This window comes from Anomaloglossus baeobatrachus, chromosome 2 (assembly GCF_048569485.1).
Source record: "Anomaloglossus baeobatrachus isolate aAnoBae1 chromosome 2, aAnoBae1.hap1, whole genome shotgun sequence".
In the NCBI taxonomy this organism is placed as follows: domain Eukaryota; kingdom Metazoa; phylum Chordata; class Amphibia; order Anura; family Aromobatidae; genus Anomaloglossus; species Anomaloglossus baeobatrachus.
The window spans coordinates 289,757,338-289,777,714 of record NC_134354.1 but is presented as its reverse complement, the minus strand read 5'-3'; the positions used below and the strand labels follow the sequence as shown (position 1 = coordinate 289,777,714).

The window sequence follows — 20,377 nt, the reverse complement described above, 5'->3', positions numbered from 1 at the left end:
CTGACTCACTGCTCCTCCTCTCCTGTTCTTGCCTACGCCACCTAGCAACCAGACTCTCCACCACACCCCTTGAGAGGAGATGGAGGCTTTTGACCCCCTGCCACTATTCCAGTGGAGGTATAGGCTTTGCCCCCTCCTGGGACCCCCAGGGGTCCTCTCATGGGTACATGTGTGAGACCTGATCACTATGCGCCTGTGTTCCACACCCCGGTCAGCCTTCTGGATTACCTGTATTGTACTGTCCCCAGCATGGGTGCAGTACTCAGTGGTGCCTGACCAGGTCAGGGGCGCCACATTCCCCCTTAGTTATCACCAGCACGTCCTCGGGCTGCAAGACAACATTTTAAAATGCATAAAACATTAAAACATGGTAAAACATTTAAAAGCACCAGGTACCATACATCACCACCCTCCACCCACAAGTCCGTTAACCCACCCAAAACCCTTTCACGTTGGCCGCGGCTTCAGCCACTTCTGGCAGGATGTAGAGGCGGCTTACATGGGCTGGTGGTTTCAGGGTATACCTGGCCTGGTGGATCCGCGCCTTCAGCCTCTTCTGGCAGGATGCAGAGGCGGCCTCCACAGTTGGTGCTGACCAGGTACCCTCTTTGTGGTGGTGAGCCAAGGCCCCATAAACAGGCGTGCTCTCTGGTTGCAGGTGAGCCAAGGCCCTATATACGGACGGGCTCCTCCTGGTTGCAGACGAGCCAAGCCCCTAAACAGGCTGACTCTGGTGGCGGTGGTGCCCTCTGGTGTAACTATTTACACTGCGAGAGTTTGTGGCTATAGCCAGTTCATAGCCTTAAGGTTTATTTCTCACAATAGTTTTTGTGGGCACATTACTTAAACTTGAACGTTGCAAAACAAAACTTTTCAAAACTTCAACTAGTAACTTCTTTCTTTACTTTACTTTACTTTACTCCTCTTTACCAGGGCTTGAGCCTGTATGGCTGCGGCACCTGTTGCTTTCTTGCTCTTTGTCGTCGTCTGTGGTCGTTTCATCTATAGGTTCCTTGTCTTTTCTTTCTTGATCTTCATCTGTGTCTTTATCTCTGTCTTTTCTTTCTTGTAGCATGGGGTGGCTGTAAGGTTTACTGGTACATAATGCTACGTCAAGCGCGTACAGTCCTCTTTCGCCTTCATGCATAGTGAATTGTACTGAATCTCCCATTTTTAGGTTTCTGCCAGGGTGTCCTCTAGGCAGATGAGCGCTCACATCTCTTCTGTTGACAAATATCCCTTCTTTGATACCAGGGGCTACAATAAAGCCGTATCCGCTTTTCAAGTTGAAATCCTCCACTACTCCTCTGCAAAGGGGTCCTCTGACCTGGGCTCTGGACCTTCTCAGTAACCTTTTCTCCTGTAGGTCTCTGGCTGTGACTTCTCTCTGTTCTGGAGACTGTGGTGCAGGGGACAGCGTTGTCCTGTTGCGACGCCCTGTCTTGCGGCCTGAACTCTGCGTGGTACAGCTTGCAAACTCCCAGGTGAGACTTTTAGGCAGATCTTCGTCAGCGGACGGTGTCAGGTCTTCCTCATCCCAACGGGAATAGGGCAACATCTCCGGCTCTGAGTATGGATTCACTGCTGGTGGCTCCGGAGTCAGCTCCTCAGCTTCCTGGCCTCCTCTCCCCCTTAGTTCTTCACTGCACTCTGGTTGTGGCAGCGCTGGGGATGAGTGGTCCTCAGCTGGTCTGGGCAGTGGACTCTCTGGCGCGGCTGCAGGGGTTGCCTGAATCTCCTTGGGGGTATGCGGAGGGAGCAGATACCGATCCACCATCTCTTGTGGGAACTGGGCCTCTAGGTCAGCCTTCAGCTTCCAGTATTCGGGGTCCTCTCCTATCAGGGTCTTCCTAGCAGGGACCTCTTTGGACTGGGGAGCGGTGTCTGCTCTGTCCTTGCAGGCCGGGGTAAATGATGAGGTAATCTCTTCTTGGCGGGCCGCGCCTGGCATGGCGGCGGCCTGGTCTTGGCGGGCCGCGCCCTGGATGGCGGCGGCCTGGTCTTGGCGGGCCGCGCCCTGTATGGCGGCGGCCTGGATCGGCGTCGCAGCTGCGATGGGATCTGTGCAGGCTGGGCTGGGCGTCGCTGCAGGGACCGGGTCTTGGTGGGCCGCGCCTGGCGTGGCTGCGGCCTGGTTCAGCACCTCACTTGCGGCGCGGACGAGCGTTGCTGCGGCGGTGGGGTCTCGGCGGGCCGGGCCTAGCAGGGCGGCGGCCTGGGTCAGCGTTACGCCTGCGACGCGGATGAGGGTCGCGGTGGCAGCCGGTTCTTTGCGGGCCGGACTGGGCGTTGCTGCAGGGACCGGGTCTTGGTGGGCCGAGCAGGGCATCGCTGCGGCCGCTGGGGCTTGGAAGGCCGCACCTGGCGTGGCTGCGGCCTGCTTCAGCGTCGCCGCACCGGACGCCTCTTCGGGGACCGCGGGCGTGGCAGCAGGGGTCGGGGCACTTGCGCTGGCCGGGGCATCACTTGACTCACCCACCGGTGGCAGCATCGGGGTCTGCGTCGTCGCCGTCCTGTCTGGCACTCGGCGCGCGGCTCTCCTTTCATAGGCCCGAACCGCCGCGGTCATCTCCAGCATTTCCATTCGTTCTTCGCGGATCTGCTCCACAACCCGGTTCTCCAGTCGGTCGCAGAACTGGGCCAGCTCCCGATACCACCAGGCAGCGGAGCCCGGTTCTGGATTTCTGCGGTCAGACGCCATTTCTTCTGCGCCGTCTTCTGCACGACTCTCCAGCTGTGGACTCGCCGTTGCCTCTGATAGCAAGCTTTTTAGTTTCTGCTCTGCCTCTTTCAGCAGCTCCTCTCCCAGCAGCAGGCTTGTGGCTCTCTTTCCTTCCCGCCGTCTCTGGACGCTTCCACTCTCATAGCTGGCAAAGTCCGAACTCTGCAGGGGATCTCTGGGTAGCCACACCTCTTCGTGGGCGGTAACTTCTCCCAGCGCGGGCTGCTGTTGTTTTTCAGCGCGCTTTTCATGGTGGCAATATGGCGGCGCTTCCAATTTTTCAAGCGGACCGCCCAGGCACATGGTCACCTGTCTGGACAGGTCTAGTCCTTATCCTGTTCGTGACGCCAGATGTGAAGCCCCACAGGTGTAGTGTCGGTGCATTACCTTCAGGGACTCCACGTAGCTGGTGCTGGTCACAGGTAGGGAATCTTCGGTTTTGATCGTGACGCCACTCTCAGTATTGCGGTCAGTAGGGACCGCCACTGCAGGTTGAGGGTCGCCTGGGGCTGATGGTGTGTGCAGTTAGTTGGAATAGCCTCCTGAGAGTGAGGCAAGCCCCAGGGCCCGGTGTAGGTTTGTAGTACCACAAGTCGCAGAATGACTCACACAGGCAGAACTGTCTTTCAAGGGCTTTACTCACATTTGATGGCAGGGTGAGTAGCCCGGGCGTAGCTGGGATGAACCAGATGGGAACCAGGTATCTTTCAGGCTGACTTTATGAGGGTGACTACTGACTCGCCTTCCTTAGCCCTTGGTGGTTTGGGGTGACCCCGACTTTGAGTCCCTATGGGGGTCACCCAGGGAAGATGCTGCAGCCTCTCTCCCCCTTTTGTTTGCCGTTTGCTTGTTCCCCGGACCAGGCCACTCCAGCTGCTTGCCTCCTGTGACCTATGGGCCCTCACTGCGGTTACGTGGCTGCGGCTTTTGTGGTGTTGTGGTGTGGGCTTTGAGAGCCCCACACCGGCAGGTTTAGCAGAAGAAAGCTGGATCTATCTTCGCTTCGGGATCTGCCGCCCGGTTGGGCCTGGTGCTCTCTAGCAGTCTCCTTACTTCCCACTCCGTGCTTTCTCTCTAGCTGAAGCTGGCTTTCAGGTAGCACTCCTAGTTGACCGTTCTCCCCCGTCAGTAGCCACTGCGCGGGCGCTGTTAGACAGCATCAACCCCACAGGTCTGCTCCTCACTGAGCCCTCTGGAGTTCTCCTCTAACTGACTCACTGCTCCTCCTCTCCTGTTCTTGCCTACGCCACCTAGCAACCAGACTCTCCACCACACCCCTTGAGAGGAGATGGAGGCTTTTGACCCCCTGCCACTATTCCAGTGGAGGTATAGGCTTTGCCCCCTCCTGGGACCCCCAGGGGTCCTCTCATGGGTACATGTGTGAGACCTGATCACTATGCGCCTGTGTTCCACACCCCGGTCAGCCTTCTGGATTACCTGTATTGTACTGTCCCCAGCATGGGTGCAGTACTCAGTGGTGCCTGACCAGGTCAGGGGCGCCACAGCTGCCAGTTCTAAGATGCTGGCTGCTTGATATCTTCTGACTTAGAACGAAAGTAAGCATGATATGTCTTTCAGCTGTTTCCTTGGCCAACAACTGCATGCATAGTCCTCAACATTGCCCACTTCTGGGTGTCCTCAATGCTGAAAAATACAACCATCATGCAATACCATCAGGAAGGCATCTGGCTGGCTCCAAATGTATTCTGCAGCAGGACCACTTACCCAAATATACAATTAATGTCCTTAAGAACTTAAGAATTTGAGCAAGTCTTCTTCCAAAAGAAGATCTGTGGTTAATTCTCCAATATATTTGGAACAACCTCCCTGCTTAGCTAGTTCAAAAACTGTGTGCAAGTGTACCTAGAACAATTGATGCTTTGATGCAGTTTTGAACGCAAAGGGTGATCACACCAAACATTGGATTACCGTGTCTTCAGTCTTTTCTTCCATTGAGAACATCTGGGACGTCATTGGTCGGCAATTGCAAAGGGAGCTACCAGCACTAAATCTTGATAATATGTGGACAGAAGTGCATTCAATGTGGTAGAACAGTCCTCAGGCAGCCATTAAAAGGACTCTGTCACCAGGTTTTTGCCACCTAATCTGAGACCAGCATGATGTAGGAAAAGAGACCCTGATTCCAGCGATGTGTCACTTACTGAGCTGCACAGTTTAGCTTTTATAAAAGCATTGTTTAATTAGCAGAAGATTACCATTAGAGGACTACTTAGCCTGCTGCCAAGTAGTCCAGCAGCTGCCTTAGCTCATTATAATCTTGCTCTACATTCCAATAACTGCTAGATCTGCAGCAGAGAAAACACTGATTTTATCAAAATGACAATAAGTGATACATCACTGGAATCAGGGTCTCTGTCTCTACATTATGCTGCTCTCAGATGGGGCGCAAAAACCTGGTGACAGAGTGCCTTTAATAACTTCAATGATAACAGTTAGGTTTTCTATTCCTTAACATGGCTAGCATCCTGTGATTTCAATGTTGAGAGTGCGCGTGTGTGTTGTATTGTGTTATACTTGACAAACAACTGTGTTATATTTGGTACAGCCACTACATGGCCATAGTGTAGTGATCGCTGCCCTGGTACCTGCTGGGTAAAAAAGGGTTAATTGCAGGGAGGAGTGTAGTTAACAAAAAAGGCAAGTAACTGGACAGGAGAGTCCCCAGTGAGAAGAAAGAGATAAGTAGCTGCAGTAGGCCCAGCAGGGAAGAAACCTGTTGAAAACAATTTGGTCGGACCTTAGGTTTCAAGCTTGGACCCCGGCAGGTAGGGTCCTAGTGTGGGAAGGACTGATTGTAATTGTGTGTCTAGGGGAGGGTTAGGTCTGTAAAGTCTGAGTGGCATCTGTTTCCCTGGAAGGATACCCAAAGAACCCCCTCAAGAGATAGATGGTTAGTGTGACCCTAAAGAGAGGGTGGAAACTGACCGTGAGAGCAGAGGAGTGTTGTCGTATAGGCCTCTTCACTGGCGAAAGCTAAATCCCTGTGGGTGGGACGAAGTGTGCTAAAAGGACTTTTTGAATTTGCGAATGTACAATGACGTCCTTAGAGGAGATGAGTTGCTTAGAGATCTTCAAGGAGACTCAAGTACCAGAGAAGAGGTCGGCCTGCAAAGTGTATAACGTAACCGTTGCTATGGGAAACCCCGTCAGCAGTAAATGTGCCCGCATACTGCGTGAAGAAGATTGTTGTATGAAGCTGCAAAGTAAAGTTCCAGTGACAAAAAGAAACCTACAAGTGTCTGAGTTAATGTCTCAGCAAGTAAATGGACTTTTATTGTTTAATTGTACTGGAGAGGCGACTGGAGCACGAGGTGTTAATATCGGGCTGTGTTGCGGCCAAGGAGCCTCTACTGAGACTACAGTGGCCCCGTTTGCCCCTCCAACACACACATATACATTTACTGGTGTCCAGCATAAACATCTTAGAAAACACTGAATAAATGTATATTTGTTTGTATACGACGCTTATGCTGGGAATCAGTGGAGTGTATAAGTGAAAGAAAAAGGACATATATGTGCTATACTTTTCAAGCAAACCTGCCTGTGAGATGAGTGCCTCCTGAAAAAGGGATTTCTACAGAACACGAAGTGTCAATTATTAGGTTCTATGAAAAAAACATCAAGTTTGAAGAACGTTTCTAAATAGATGCTGATGTGGAGACTTGAAAAAAAATCTTAAAATCTATAAATGTTTCACATAAAATCTTGACCTTAACAATTGGTCATTTTTAGTATCTTTGGAAATCACCATGTTAGCTAGTCTTTTACATGATTTTTTAAATCAATTAAATCCATATTAATAACATGCCGTAGATTTGTTGCAGAAATCACTCCAACAGTCCATTCATGTGCGTGAACTTATAGAAATTCAAGTGTTTGTCACCAAAAGAGCCCTCTCAAGATGAATGGAATCAATTTTTATATTTTAATTTTCACATACTGGAGAGGGGGAGATTGCTGTGATAAATCATATTTGTCTATCTAGCCATCTGATCAGGGCCGGCTCCAGGTTTTTCTGGGCCCCAGGCGAAAGAGTCTCAGTGGGACCCTTACACATACAGACACGCATATACACAGATACGTACACATATAGGCATACATACATACTCAGTGGGGGGCATACACATTACTAGGGGCAGTGGGGATGTAGCGCTGGCGTCTCTGCAGGGATGCCGACTCACTCACCCTCACGGCCGGACTGCGTCCTGCTGAGCACTTCCCCAGCCATCCACGTGTGCTGCTATCCCTTCATTCTCATGGGACCTGTGCACGATGCACAGGTCCCACAGGTAGGTGCTTAGGGTGCGCACACAAACCAGCCCTCTTTTTAAAGGGCCGGCTCGCCATTTCTCAGAAATGTCTCAGCCTACTCCCTATACTGTGTCTGTATACATGTATACATTCTCCCCAACTTCTCTCTCCATAATTGTTAATCAGATTTATTTCACCCCCTTCCTCTAATCACAATAAATCTTCAGTTCTTCAGCTCCTTTGGAGAACTTAACACCAACGCTGTCAGACTGTCAGCCACCTATGCGGTGCCAGCGAGTGACGTCAGCAGTGTGATCAGCTGATCTGATCATGCTGCTGACGTTACCCTTACCCGGAAGAGCCGGCGGTTAGGGCTTCAATTGTTCTGGTGTTTAGGGATACAAGTACAATTGATCGCGGGGATCCGGGACGCTGCACCTTCTCTTAATCATCTGTTAACTTGACATCTGGCTCAGAGACCAGGCTGACTTCCTCTATGGGGGCGGCAAATGACCAGCCTGATGGCACCTCCCCTGCCGGCAGTGTTGGGAGCACATGACTGGCTTGCTTCCCCCCTGGATACGGTTTTTGAGTGTAATGGTGCTATATGTGAGCATTTAGGGCCGCGATTTAAACTTTTGCCCACGGCTCCATTTTCTCTAAAACCTACCCTGCCCATACTCAAATTGAGTTAGCCATTATATTTAACATAATCCATGGAGACTTTTAGCATATGTTACACCATGTCCTACAGTTATTATGCCATAATGCTTTTAGATGCCAATTTCATTTAAAGGGAACCTGTCACCAGATTTGGTGACTATAAGCTGCAGCAACCACCACTGGGCTTTATTACTGTATACAGCATTCTAACATGCTGTATATAAGAGCCTAGGCCGCTGTGTAGAATGTAAAAATAACTTTATAATACTTACCTAAACACGCCGGCATTGAGGTCATGCGCAGGTGCACTACAATACTTTGATCTGCCCTGCTCAGGACCGATCAAAGAGCGCCTGTGCAGGACCTCAATGCCTCGCGCGTGTGCATGATATAGGACGCGTCATGCACCCTGGCTTCAGAAGAAGGAGGACAAAGATGGCAGAAAGAGGAGCCGCTGCACCCCGTGAACAAAGACACCCATTTGACGAGCCTGCACCATATTAACCGTTTAGGTAAGTATTATAAAGTAATTTTTACGTTCTACACAGCGGCCTGGGCTCTTATATTCAGCATGTTAGAATGCTGTATATAAGAGCCCACTGGTGGTGTCCGCAGTTTATAGTCACCAAATCTGGTGACAGGTTCCCTTTAACTATAGCTTGTCTTTATCCTCTTCATGATTGGAGATTTTCCATTGTTGCTGGTTTGACCTCCCCTTCCCCCACCTCAATACATTGTTCTTGGAATGTGTGAGACTGACTTTTCAGAAGTGAGGTCTCCCCCACTTGACCAGTAGTCACAAAAGGCCTCCCTCTCTACCCGCAGAAAAGATTCATGTTACGAGTGGCAGAATTTAAAGATAGCCCTTGACTACTTCTGTCTGGGAAATAGATCTTGATCCTCTTGGTGACTGAATCTGGATACATTTGTTGAGTCTGGAGGAGAACACATGGCTGGGAAATGTATAAGGGGGAGAGAACAGAAGTGACTACAAATTAACCACTCCTCCACTTAATTAACCTCGTGCACACATTGAGTGTTTGATTTGTTTTTTACCTCAGTATTGGATACAGAGGAAAACTATAATAGAAACACGAGCAGGGTCGATCTGGCCCACCGGGGTAGTGGGGAATCCCCCAGTAGGCCCTGGGCCCTCAGTGGGCCCCCGTGCCTTATATAGTGCGGGGCCACTGTACAGGGCCGCGGGGCCGCCTGTGTCTCAGGGCCGGCGTTTATTGGTGGGCAGACTGGGCAGCTCATCCAGGGCCCCCACGCTCTAGGGGCCACCAGCCTTTCAATCAAAAACTTCAGTGATCGTACAACCTGTTTAAGAGCTTGTTTTTTGCATGTTGAGCTGCCATTTTTATTGAAACAATTTTGCGTTACATACATTTTCATAATTTTTTCACTTTGGTGGGATTTGCGGCGACTGAGAAACAGCAGTTTTGGTTATTAGATTTCTTCTTTTTAGTCAGCATTTAAACATTTATTTTGATAGACCTATTTATTTATTTTTTTTATATTATTATTTTTTCTGACTTGGGGTGATTTAAACTCTTTTTGTTTTTTGATATTTAAATATTTATTTTGTACTCTTTTTGTGGGACTTGAACCTGCAACCTTTTCATTGTTGTGGGGGCAATCAGGTCAGTTAAATCCCGCTGTTATAAATTGCCCTGTATCCCCCCTGCCAGCCTCCTGGCAAAATCAATGGACCTGGTGATGATATAGCATAAATGTATACAAGATGTGAATACATCAATGGGATTTGTATCTATCTTGAAAACATGGCCTTGACATGCCCATTTGTCAGAAGAGGGGAGGTTGGAATACAAACTCATTTGTCACAGGTGGAGGACCATGGGAACCTCCAGCTGTGACCCCAAATAACTTAAGTGACGCCATCGCTCATCGCTGCGGCTCTGACTGAAGCTCACAGTCGGCGGTCATGTTCTATGGCCACACGCTGTAACTTCAGGTGTAGCAGAGCTGGAATCATTGTGGGACTTTGTGTGGATTACCTGGATGTTTTGGGGCTTATAATAACTGAGTGAGTTTTTTTGTATTTTATTTAACATAAAGGATTTTTTTTGGTGTTTGTGTTTATTTCTTTTCCCTTACAGATTAGTAATGGAGGGTCTCAAGGAAGCCTGACATTACTAATTATCTAGGGCTTAGTGGCAGCTGTGAGCTGTCATTAACGCCTTATTACCCCAATTGCAATTGCACCAGGGCAATCGGGAAGAGCTGGGTAAAGTGCTGGGATTGTCACATCTAATGTATTCAAAAATCCTGTGTTCCTGAGGGCTGATATTATTAGGCTGGGGTGGCCCAATAAACATGGGTCTTGCCAGGTTGAGAGTACCAGGCCCCAGCTTTTGGGCTTTATCATAGCTGGATATCAAAATTGGGGGAGGCCGCACAACATTTTTTAAACTTATTTATTTAATTTTTTTTTTAAAAAAAGCTGCATGTGGTTTCTCTTATTTTGATACGCAGCCAAGATAAGCACATGGCTGGGGGTTGCTGCCTGTAGCCATATGCTTTATTTGTGCTGGGCATTATAATATGGGGGGACACTACACAAATTTTTTATTTAATTAATTAGTTTTACACCTCGTCATGATATAGACTGTCAGACACAGTATGTGATTGAAAGCACTCAGACATGATGTTACACAAGCTGGAGGCGTGTCTGACTGCAAACAATCAGATGCCAGGACCACTGGTGGGCGGAGAAAGCAGTGCATATGGATGAGCTATAATAAGTGGCCCCGGAAGTAGGATGAGTGGCCCGGAAGCAGTTGCAACTGCGACAGAGACTGGTCAGTATAACACACTTGCTCCAATCCCCTATCCTTTCTACCACCAATTTTAAGAGGAGGATTCTGGCTTACATAGGCTGATATGGGGACCAGGGACCGGTCAGATATCAGGGATCAATACCGGGCCAGAACCATTTTTTTTTTTTTTTGAAACGCAGTTAGACCCACCAATCTTGGTTATCTGGGAGTCCGCCCATCACTATCCACAATGTTATTAAGAAGTTTGCCAAGCATGGAACGGTCAAGAACCTCCCTGGATGTGGAGGAAAGCGGAAAATTGACAAGAGATGTCTTCAAAGGTTGGTCTGAATGGTGGAAAAAACACCACATAAAACATCCAAAGACCTGAAGGCCAACCTGGAACAGTCTGAGGTCATGGTTTCAACAAGTACCATACACCGCACACTAAACCAAGCAGAGCTTTATGGGCAAAGGCCAAGGAAGAAATCATTGCTGAAGAAAAGACATAAAAATTGAACAACTGATCTTTGCCAAAGAGTACCGCGACGAACCGCAATAGTTCTGGGAATATGTTCTGTGGACAGATGAAACAAAAATAGACTTTTTTGGCAATGCAAAGCAATAGTTTGTTTACAGACGACACAATGAAGCTTAGACTGGAGTCACATTAGCGTATGGCATCCAATGCGAGAGCAACAGATGCGATATGCTAATGACCCCCGGCTCAGGCTCTGCTGCGAGCGTGAGCCGAGTATCATGAGACTGTGACCTGATTTTGCGATCGGGTCACAGCTGCGAAGCTGAGGGCGGGTGCTGCGGAGGAGAGGGAGGGGTTAATCCCCCCATCTCCTCCATTGTCAGCCTGTGCGTATATCGCACTGCAGTTGGATAACATCCGAGTGCAGTACGATGTTTCTCTCACATTTGAATGGGTGCGAGTGACACGGCTCTCACAGACAATCGCAGCAAGCTGCGATTTTTTTTCCTCAGTCCATTTAGGGCTGAGGAAAAACACGCAGATCTGAGCTGCAGCATTGTCTTACATGGGGCCGAGTGCAATGCGAGATTTTATCAGATTGCACTCATGCGAGTCATACGCAAGTGTCACTCCAGGCTTATAATGAAAAGAACACCCTAACAGTTAAGCATGGTGGAGGATCCATAATGCTGTGGGGTTGCTTTGCTGCATCTAGTACTGGAGGCCTTGACCGTATCACAGGAATCATGAAATCACACAATCATCAAGAGATTTTAGAGCAAAATGTCCTATCCAGTGTAAGAGAACTTGGTTTGAGTCAAAGATCATTGGTCCTTCAGCAAAACAATGACCCAAAGCACACATCCAAAAGTACACAGTAATAGTTGAAAAAGAAAAATGGACAGTTTAAAAATGGCCAGCAATGAGTCCTAATCTCAATTCCATTGAACATCTTTGGGGTGAGCTGAAATCTGCCTTTGGGAAAAAGAACCCTGCAAACATTCAAGAGCTTGAACAAACTGCAAAGGGAGAGTGGGAGAAAATACCAGCTGAGAAGTGCAGAGGCTTATGGATGGCTACAAGAAACGTCTGGAGGCGTGCATCAATCCCAAAAGGTGTGCAACCAAGTATTAATCAGGGGGGCCTTTATTGCTGTACCTGCTGTTTATTCTGGGTTTTTTTTGCTTTGAAATTGCAATTGCAATTGACAAACTGTTTTATTATTGTATTACTTTGAACCACTAATTAAAAAGCCCTGAGGATATAACTTTGGTACATTTCCATTTATTTCTGGAGATATTATACAATCTATGAAAAAATTAAGGGGTGCCAGTAGTGGTGAGCGGCATTGTAATACTACCTATTTGCAGAGGAGCTTCTAAAGGCCCAGTCACACACAACGACTTACCAGCGGTCCCAAAAACGATGCGACCTGATAGGGATCGCAGGTAAGTCGCTGGGAGGTCGCAGGTGAGATGTCACACAGTCAGATCTTACCAGCGATGCAGGAACAATACAGGTCGCAGTAGCGACCTGTATAATGATCTCAGCGGTCACTGTTACCCTGTCACACAGTGTCAAACACAGCGATGTGTTCTGCCCAGCAGGACATCGCCTTTGAAGAAAATGGCCTGGACCATTGTGCAATGACTAGAGATCTCTCACAGCAGGGGCCTGATCGTTGGTAGGTGTCACACATAAGATCGCTAATGGTATCACTACTGCGTCACAGAAACCGTGACTCAGCTGCGCTCTCGCTAGCGATCTCGTTATGTGTGACGGTACCTTAAGAGATAGCAGCTCATTAACAGGCAGCAGGACCCCCTGCAGGTACTGTTGAAGAGGTGTTGGAACAGCTTTAGGCCCCCTTCACATGTCAGCATAAAAATAGATTTGCGTGCCATGGTCCGATTTGACTATGTGTGCTTATTTTTATCACCCATCCATGTAAACATTTTTAAAAACCTATCATCCATGTGCCATTTCTGTTTTTCTGACATGAATATAGAAAATGAAATTACAAAGATTCTCCTCTACTTTCAATGTTAAACACGTACAGCACATGAACGGCACACAGATGCCATCCATGTCCTCTTGTACGTTTTTCACGGACTCATAGACTTCTATTGGCCTTACCATCCATGCTGTGAGAAAAAACTTACATGTCTCTGTGTGGTTCACAGGGACACACGTATGAGTCACAGACACACTGTACATGTGAAAAACAGAAACATGTGAAGACCACCATAGGTTGTAATGGGTACATGTGGTATTAATGAAAAAAACGGATGCCACATGTAATTGAAACACAGACATGGGAAGGAAGAGGCCTTAATGTGACATTATCTTAAGACTAATAGATGCGGAACACACATCAATTTCATGAATATGTGTCCACCAACTTCTGTCTGGTTGCTGATTCAGGCCTGGAATGAAGAGACACGAGACAACGTTTTCTAGACTGCTATAGAAAGAGCCCCTTACGTGAGCTGTTTGGATGAACAGTCTGGCATATAATTGATTTATGTCATATCATGTAGATATTACATAAATGTCTCTCATACTGAGTAGGGGGCTGTGGGAGCTCTCATACTGAGTGGGGGTATCATACTGACGGGCCTTCATACTGTGTGGAGATCATGATACTGTGTGTGGGGGGAGTCTATGTAGATATCGTACTATGGGGAGGGCACTTTAGGGACATAACGCTGTAAAGGTATATACTGTGTTAGTGGTTCTGGGGGGCACACACACTATGTGTGAGGTGAAACTGTGAGGGGGTTAATTAACTGTGGTGACACTATATCTGTGCATGTGTGGGGGGGGGCATTTTTGGAAGCATCATACTGTATAAATTCAATTGTAAGGCGCTGCAGAATATGTTTGCGCTATATAAATAGAATTAATATTATTATCCTGGCCATAAAATGAGTATCACTGATGAGAACACGAAGGGGCTTTAAGGCTATGTGTCCACGCTGCGGAAAATGCGCAGATTTTGCCGCGGATTTCTCGCGGAAAAGCCGCGGATTTTCTGAAAATCTGCAGCAGCGGCACTTCCAAGCCATTTCAATGGCATTTTGGAAATGCTGTGTCCATGCTGCGGATTTTTCCTCGGCGGATTTGCCGCGGATTTTGATCCGGAAAAATCTGCAGCATGTCAATTATTGTTGCGGATTTTGATCCGGATTTTGGCTATAGAATGGGGGAAAAAAAATTAAAAATCCGCATCAAAATCCGCGGCAAAGAAAAGGTGCGGATTTACCGCGAAAGTCGCGGATTTTCATGCAGAAAAATCCGCAGCAACATTCTACCGTGGACACATAGCCTAATAGGGACTACTGGGTAAGTGTCCTTTTCCTGCTTTCTAAAAGTTGGGAGAGGGGGCAATTAGAAATTTTGCTCTGGGGCACTGTGAACTCTATGTTGGCTACTGTGGTAAAGCCATATGTAGAAATATGAGAGCACCACCTCATTCTACCATTCATAATGGGTCAAATTTGCTAATACTGGTGAAAACTCATCAGTTGGAATAATCAGCAACAATAAGGCGCATACTACTGAACATAGACAATCAGTACCAAATGTTCTGGTGTCTTTAAGCCTCAGTCACATCTATGTTTCATGTACATGTTCTATCCATGTCTATAGATAGGCTATAATTGGTGCATGTTCTATCTACCTGCTCACATGTCCATTTTCAGCCACTTTGTGGATCAATCTTAGCTGTTCAAGTGCATAGGTCTAATGCTGTCTGTGTGTCATCTGTGGGCTGTCCATTTTGGACAGTTTAATGGGTACGAGAAGCTTCCAAAAAATGTTTGTTTTGCATATAAAAAAAGCACATGCCATGCTGAAGGTAAAAACACACATGGACTAAAATATGGATACAATTGAATCTACCACAGTGATGAAAAACATTTTTTTTCTCATACACAAATAAAAAAACCCCTCTCAAAACCCGAATACTGTGGCATTACTGACATAAAAGAAAAGGATAATATGGAGTTACTGGGGCAATATATGCCCTATTTATTGTTCTATTGTGTCCTCCATTTCCTTGTAGATTGTAAGCTTGCGAGCAGGACCCTCACTCCTCCTGTAACTGCTGAACTGTGTGTTACTGGGTGTCTTTATTGTCTGTACATGTCCCCGCTTAATTGTAAAGTACTGTGGATTATGTTGGCGCTATGTATATAAAATTATTATTATAATATGCCATACACCGTATTGCCACCTATTTTTAAAAAAATGGCGCAGCACCACAAGCAGCACATTTCATTTAGGAAACGTTTCTGAATCAGTCTTACATTGAGGAACGTGAGAACTTCACCACAATCTAATAATGTCATGTAATTTATGAGTTATGGTGAGACATCGATAATTGTCATGGTGCGTTTGAGTTATTTTCATTATCATGCTACTTCAGCCATTTATGAGGTTAATCTGTGTCATGTCTATAGAGGCGCTCTAAGCCATTATGGGTAAATTAGTGATATCCCACTGATAGATATCAGGAGACGTTACCTCTGAGGCAGCCTGCGCCAGTCTCTTGCTTTCCCTCTCCGCCTCTCTTTGACTTGATGCCCTCTCGGTCTGGTCCCTTCGCAGCCCTGCAGATACCCCAGCATCAGGGTCCCCAGCATCCAACTCCTTCTGAAGTTGCTCCATCTCCTCTGGGGACAAGGTGGACAACAAGTTGTCTATGTCTGGGTCTTCGCTTACTTGCCGCCTGTACCTGGCCACCCTAGACATGATGGCTGATTATTATAGTTAGAGCACAAGATTGAGATGAATACCAAACAATAAAAAGTAGTTATTGTCCACGGATAAATGACACTACACTCTTGAAAAACCTTCCTGACACAAGAAGAAGCCAAAAAAATTGGAGACCAGGTGAATGAAACCCCCCTGCTGTTCTAGAGCCAGGAGCCCTCAGGTGCCTGCTCTCCACCAGTGGATACTGAGCTGCTGTAGTCACCATCCACTGCCTCTCCTCCTCAACCCCCCTCCTCCTCTCCCTCCCAGGGGCGCAGATTCAAGACATTCTTGTGAATGTTCCACTCATGCCCAAATTTAGAGAGAGGATACATCGCTTTTTATGGAAATCACTGAGGGCTGGAAGTCAATAAACTGTACTTGTCATTTGATCAGGGATCCCTGTACCCACAGCAAAAGTGCATACACATCATGGGCTATATAGTTAATTATTGAGTACCTTCAGCCTGATTATTTGTTAATTACAGCAAAGATATAGACAATGCGCAGATATTAACACCAAGGCGCAATGCCATCATATCGACCATGTACAGAAAGCAGATACAACCAGTATCCAGTAGTGAAGTGTGGCATGGGATGGTCCCGCTGATAAATATTTGTATGTGGGATCCTGATTAATTAACAAATCCTTATTTGGTAAAGAAAATATCTCTGTTTACAGTCCGCTAGCTGAGGAATTAACTGCAGCTCCACAAGTTATTACTACACATGCCAGGAATGTGAGTCTAGGACCACATAGAACAGAACAGTGCCCTATACCACCTGCACTGGTGCCATGGGAGACATCACCGAGCTTAAGGGGGCACAAATCAGAGTGTGCTGTTCAACTAGCTGTAAAACAAGCAGCCATGCAGGGGCATACACAAATATCATAGGGTCCTAAAGCAATATAGTGTGGCACCCTCCTCTTCAACGAGGTTTATGTTCACTCTAATCCTACACAAGATCTTTATATGTCAGTATATCTGCCCTATGCAGAGGTAACAGATTTATCATAAGCACGATCTGTTGATTATCAAGGTTAATGAGTTGTTCAGAAGTTATTAAATTGCTTTAATTAGTTAAACAGCATGAACATAAGCAAGTTTGCAATTTACTTGCTTATTATATCTGCTGTCATTCTCTTGCAATGAGATTTTATAGTGTCAGATTTACTTACATAGTTACATAGTTACTTAGGTTGAAAAAAGACCTAGATCCATCTAGTTCAACCTTCCTCCACCAGTTCTACATTTGGTCACTAAGTCATTTATAACCAACAATGTTGTGTGTACTGAGGAAATCATCCAGCCCTTTTTTAAAAGCTGTTATAGTATCTGCCATTACTACCTCTTGTGGTAGGGCATTCCACAGTCTGACTGTTCTAAGGCTATGTGCGCATGTGTGCACTCTGCACCGCACCGAAAATGTGCGCTTCAGAGCGCAGCTGAAAAGCTGCGTTCTGAAGCGCATGGTGCCGGCAGATTTGTGCGCTCTGCATGCTGCCTCTCCCTATAGACAGCATGCAGAACGCACGAAAGAAGTGACATGTCACTTCTTAGAACGCAGCGATTCGGCAAGCAGCTGAATCGCTGCGTTCTAACATGCCACGTGCGCACGGCTCCTGCACAATCTCCATAGACTGTGCAGGGGACGCAGGACGCATGCAGTTACGCTGCGGTGCAGAACGCAGCGTAACTGCATGTAATACGCACACGTGCGCTCATACCCTAACTGTAAAGAACCCTTTCCTATTTAGCTGCCGGAATCGCTTTTCTTCCACTCGCAGTGAGTGCCCCCTGGTCCTTAGTATTGTCTTTGGAAGAAATAAGTCATGTGCCAGTCCTTTATATTGACCACACATGTATTTATACATATAAATGAGATCTCCTCTGAGACGTCTTTTTTCTAAGCTAAACATATCTAACTTTTTCAACCTGTCATCGTATGGGCGGCCTTCCATGCCTTGTAGTAGTCTAGTTACCCTCCTTTGAACTGACTCTAACTTCTGAATGTCCTTTTTAAAATGTGGAGCCCAAAACTGGATCCCATATTCCAGATGTGGCCTTACAAGTGATTTATAGAGGGGTAACAAAACATTGGGCTCACGGGATCTAATCTCTCATTTTATATACCCTAAAATCTTGTTTGCTTTAGCAGCTGCTGCTTGACATTGAGTTCTGCTGCTCAGCTTATTTGTAATGAGAATACCCAAGTCCTTCTCCTGTTCTGTAGTCTCGAGCTTACTTCCATTTAATGTATACGCAGTTATAGGATTACTCCGTCCTAGGTGCATTACTTTACATTTATCAACATTGAATCTCATTTGCCAAGTATCTGCCCATTCTGACATCTTATCCAGATCTTTTTGTAATATTGTACTATCAAGGTCAGTTTTTAATATCCTACATAGTTTGGTGTCATCAGCAAAGACTGACACTTTACTATCAATCTCATCCACAAGGTCATTAATAAAGAGATTAAAAAGAATTGGACCTAGCACAGATCCCTGTGGTACCCCACTGCTGACTATAGCCCATTTAGAGAATGTACCATTTATGACTACTCTTTGTTTCCTATCTTTTAGCCAATTCCTTACCCAGTTGCATATAGTTTCCCCTAGTCCTTGCTTCTGGAGCTTTAGTATAAGGCTATTTATCTATTATGCCACAGTATGGAAAATTCTGGAGGGATCACAAACTCTTTAACACCTTGATATATTATTACACAACAAACCTAAGTGAGATCTTACTGTAAGGCATTGTTTGTCCTTACTATTTAAGGAGATATTCAGGATCCTATTTTGTAAGTCATGTAGCCTAGGAAAACATACAATTTTGTAATATACATATTTTCACAATTGTTCACTTGACTCCTGTCTCTGCACAGACAAATGATAAATACAGTATAAGAATCCGTCTTTCATAGTGCAAATATGGAGTAACTGAATGGGGCTAAACATGGCCTCTGTCACGTGGCGTCCGGTATTTGGTTGCCAGCAGGGTTATATGATATAGGTCACATATCACATTCAGGTCATGTGACTTGGGCAGGGTTTCTTTGTTAGCAGTGGTTAATTTACATCATTGTCCAGGTGTGTAATGCCTGGATAGTGGTTTATTGAGGAGCAGAACTTATAAAGTATTTATACCTAACGCAACATATCTTACTATGTTTCTCCACCTTGAGGCATTGTTCTCCGTATGTCTTGTGTAGGTGTTATATTTTGTTAACCCCTTCACCACCCAACCTGTTTTCAGCTTCCTTTATTCGGTAATAACTCTGGAAGGCTGGACCCCAGTGATTTTCTGACATATTGTACTTTATTATAGTGGTACATTTAGATTGATATTTTTTGGAGTTATTTGTGAAAATATAAAAATATTGAAAAATTTGCAATTTTTTATTTTTTTTTATGTCTTTAAACCATAGAGTTATATCACAGAAAATAATTAACACATACTACAGTATGTACCACATGTCTACTTTATATCAGCATCATTTTTGAAACATAATCTTATTTTGTTAGGAAGTTAAAAGTTTAATCAGCAATTTCTAATTTTTTCAACAAAATTTACTAAATCAATTTTTTTAGGGAACAGATCACATTTGAAGTGACTTTGAGGGGCCTATATGACAGAAAATACCAAAAGTGACCCCATTCTAAAAACTGCACCCTTCAAAGTGCTAAAAAAACAAACACCATTCAATAGGTTTATATACCCTTTAGGTGGTTCACATGAAATAATGCAATGTAGAAGGAAATAATAAAATGTTACTTTAAACACAAAAATGTTGCTTTAGCCCAAAATTTTGCATTTTCACAAGGGTAACAGGAAAAAACCTCATCATACAGTTCATTTTGCAATTTCTCCTGAGTATGCAGATACCTCATATATGGTGCAAAACTACTGTTTGGGTGCTTGGCAGAGCTCAGAAGGGAAGGAGCGCCATTTGACTTTTGGAATGTGAAATTGGCTGGAGTTGATAGCGGATGCACAGAGCCCTTAATGTGCCTAAAAAACGGAAACCCTCCACAAGTGACCTCATTTTGGAAATTAATAATGAATACCTTGAACTGTCAGGTGCTTCATATAATTTTATAACGTTGAACTGTGAAAATAAAAAATCACATTTTCCCCACAAAAATGTTGCTTTAGTCTCAAATTTTTAATTTTCAGAAGGCTAGCAGGAAAAAATACACCATACAATTTGTCATGTAATTTCTCCTGAGTATGCTAACATCTCATATGAGGTGGAAAACTACTGTTTGGGCACACTGCAGGGCTCGGAAGGGACGGAGTGGTATTCGAGCACAAATTTGGCAGGAACAGACTACTGCATGCGCCATGTCACATTTGAAGAGCTGCTATGGTGCCAAAATAGCAGAAACAACCAACTTGTCCATTTTGGAAAGTACACCTCTCGAGGAATTTGTCTAGGAGTGTAGTGAGCTTTTTTAACTCACAGATGATTCATAGAAATGTATACCATTGGGTTGGGAAATGAAAAAATAATTTTTTTCAATTAAAATGCTTTTGAGCCCCAAATTTTTAATTTTCAAGGGCTGTTGGGAGGAAATGGAGCACATAATTTGTTACGCAATTTGTTATGAGTTCGCAAATATCATATATGTATATTTTCAGGCACAGTGCAAAGCTCAGAAGGGAAGGAACATCATATTGAAATGCAGGTTTT

The 20,377-nt window shown here is 45.6% G+C and overlaps 1 protein-coding gene across 1 annotated transcript in view; it reads right to left on the bottom strand.

Annotated features, from left to right (window-relative positions):
- Positions 1–15,904, bottom strand: part of LMOD1 (leiomodin 1) — a 47,282-nt gene extending 31,378 nt beyond the window's left edge. The window contains exon 1 of the mRNA XM_075333831.1: positions 15,449–15,904. Within this exon, the coding sequence (XP_075189946.1) occupies positions 15,449–15,676 (228 nt within the window). The 5' untranslated portion in view covers positions 15,677–15,904. The remainder of the gene's footprint in view (positions 1–15,448) is intronic.
- Between the last annotated feature and the right edge of the window lie 4,473 nt (positions 15,905–20,377).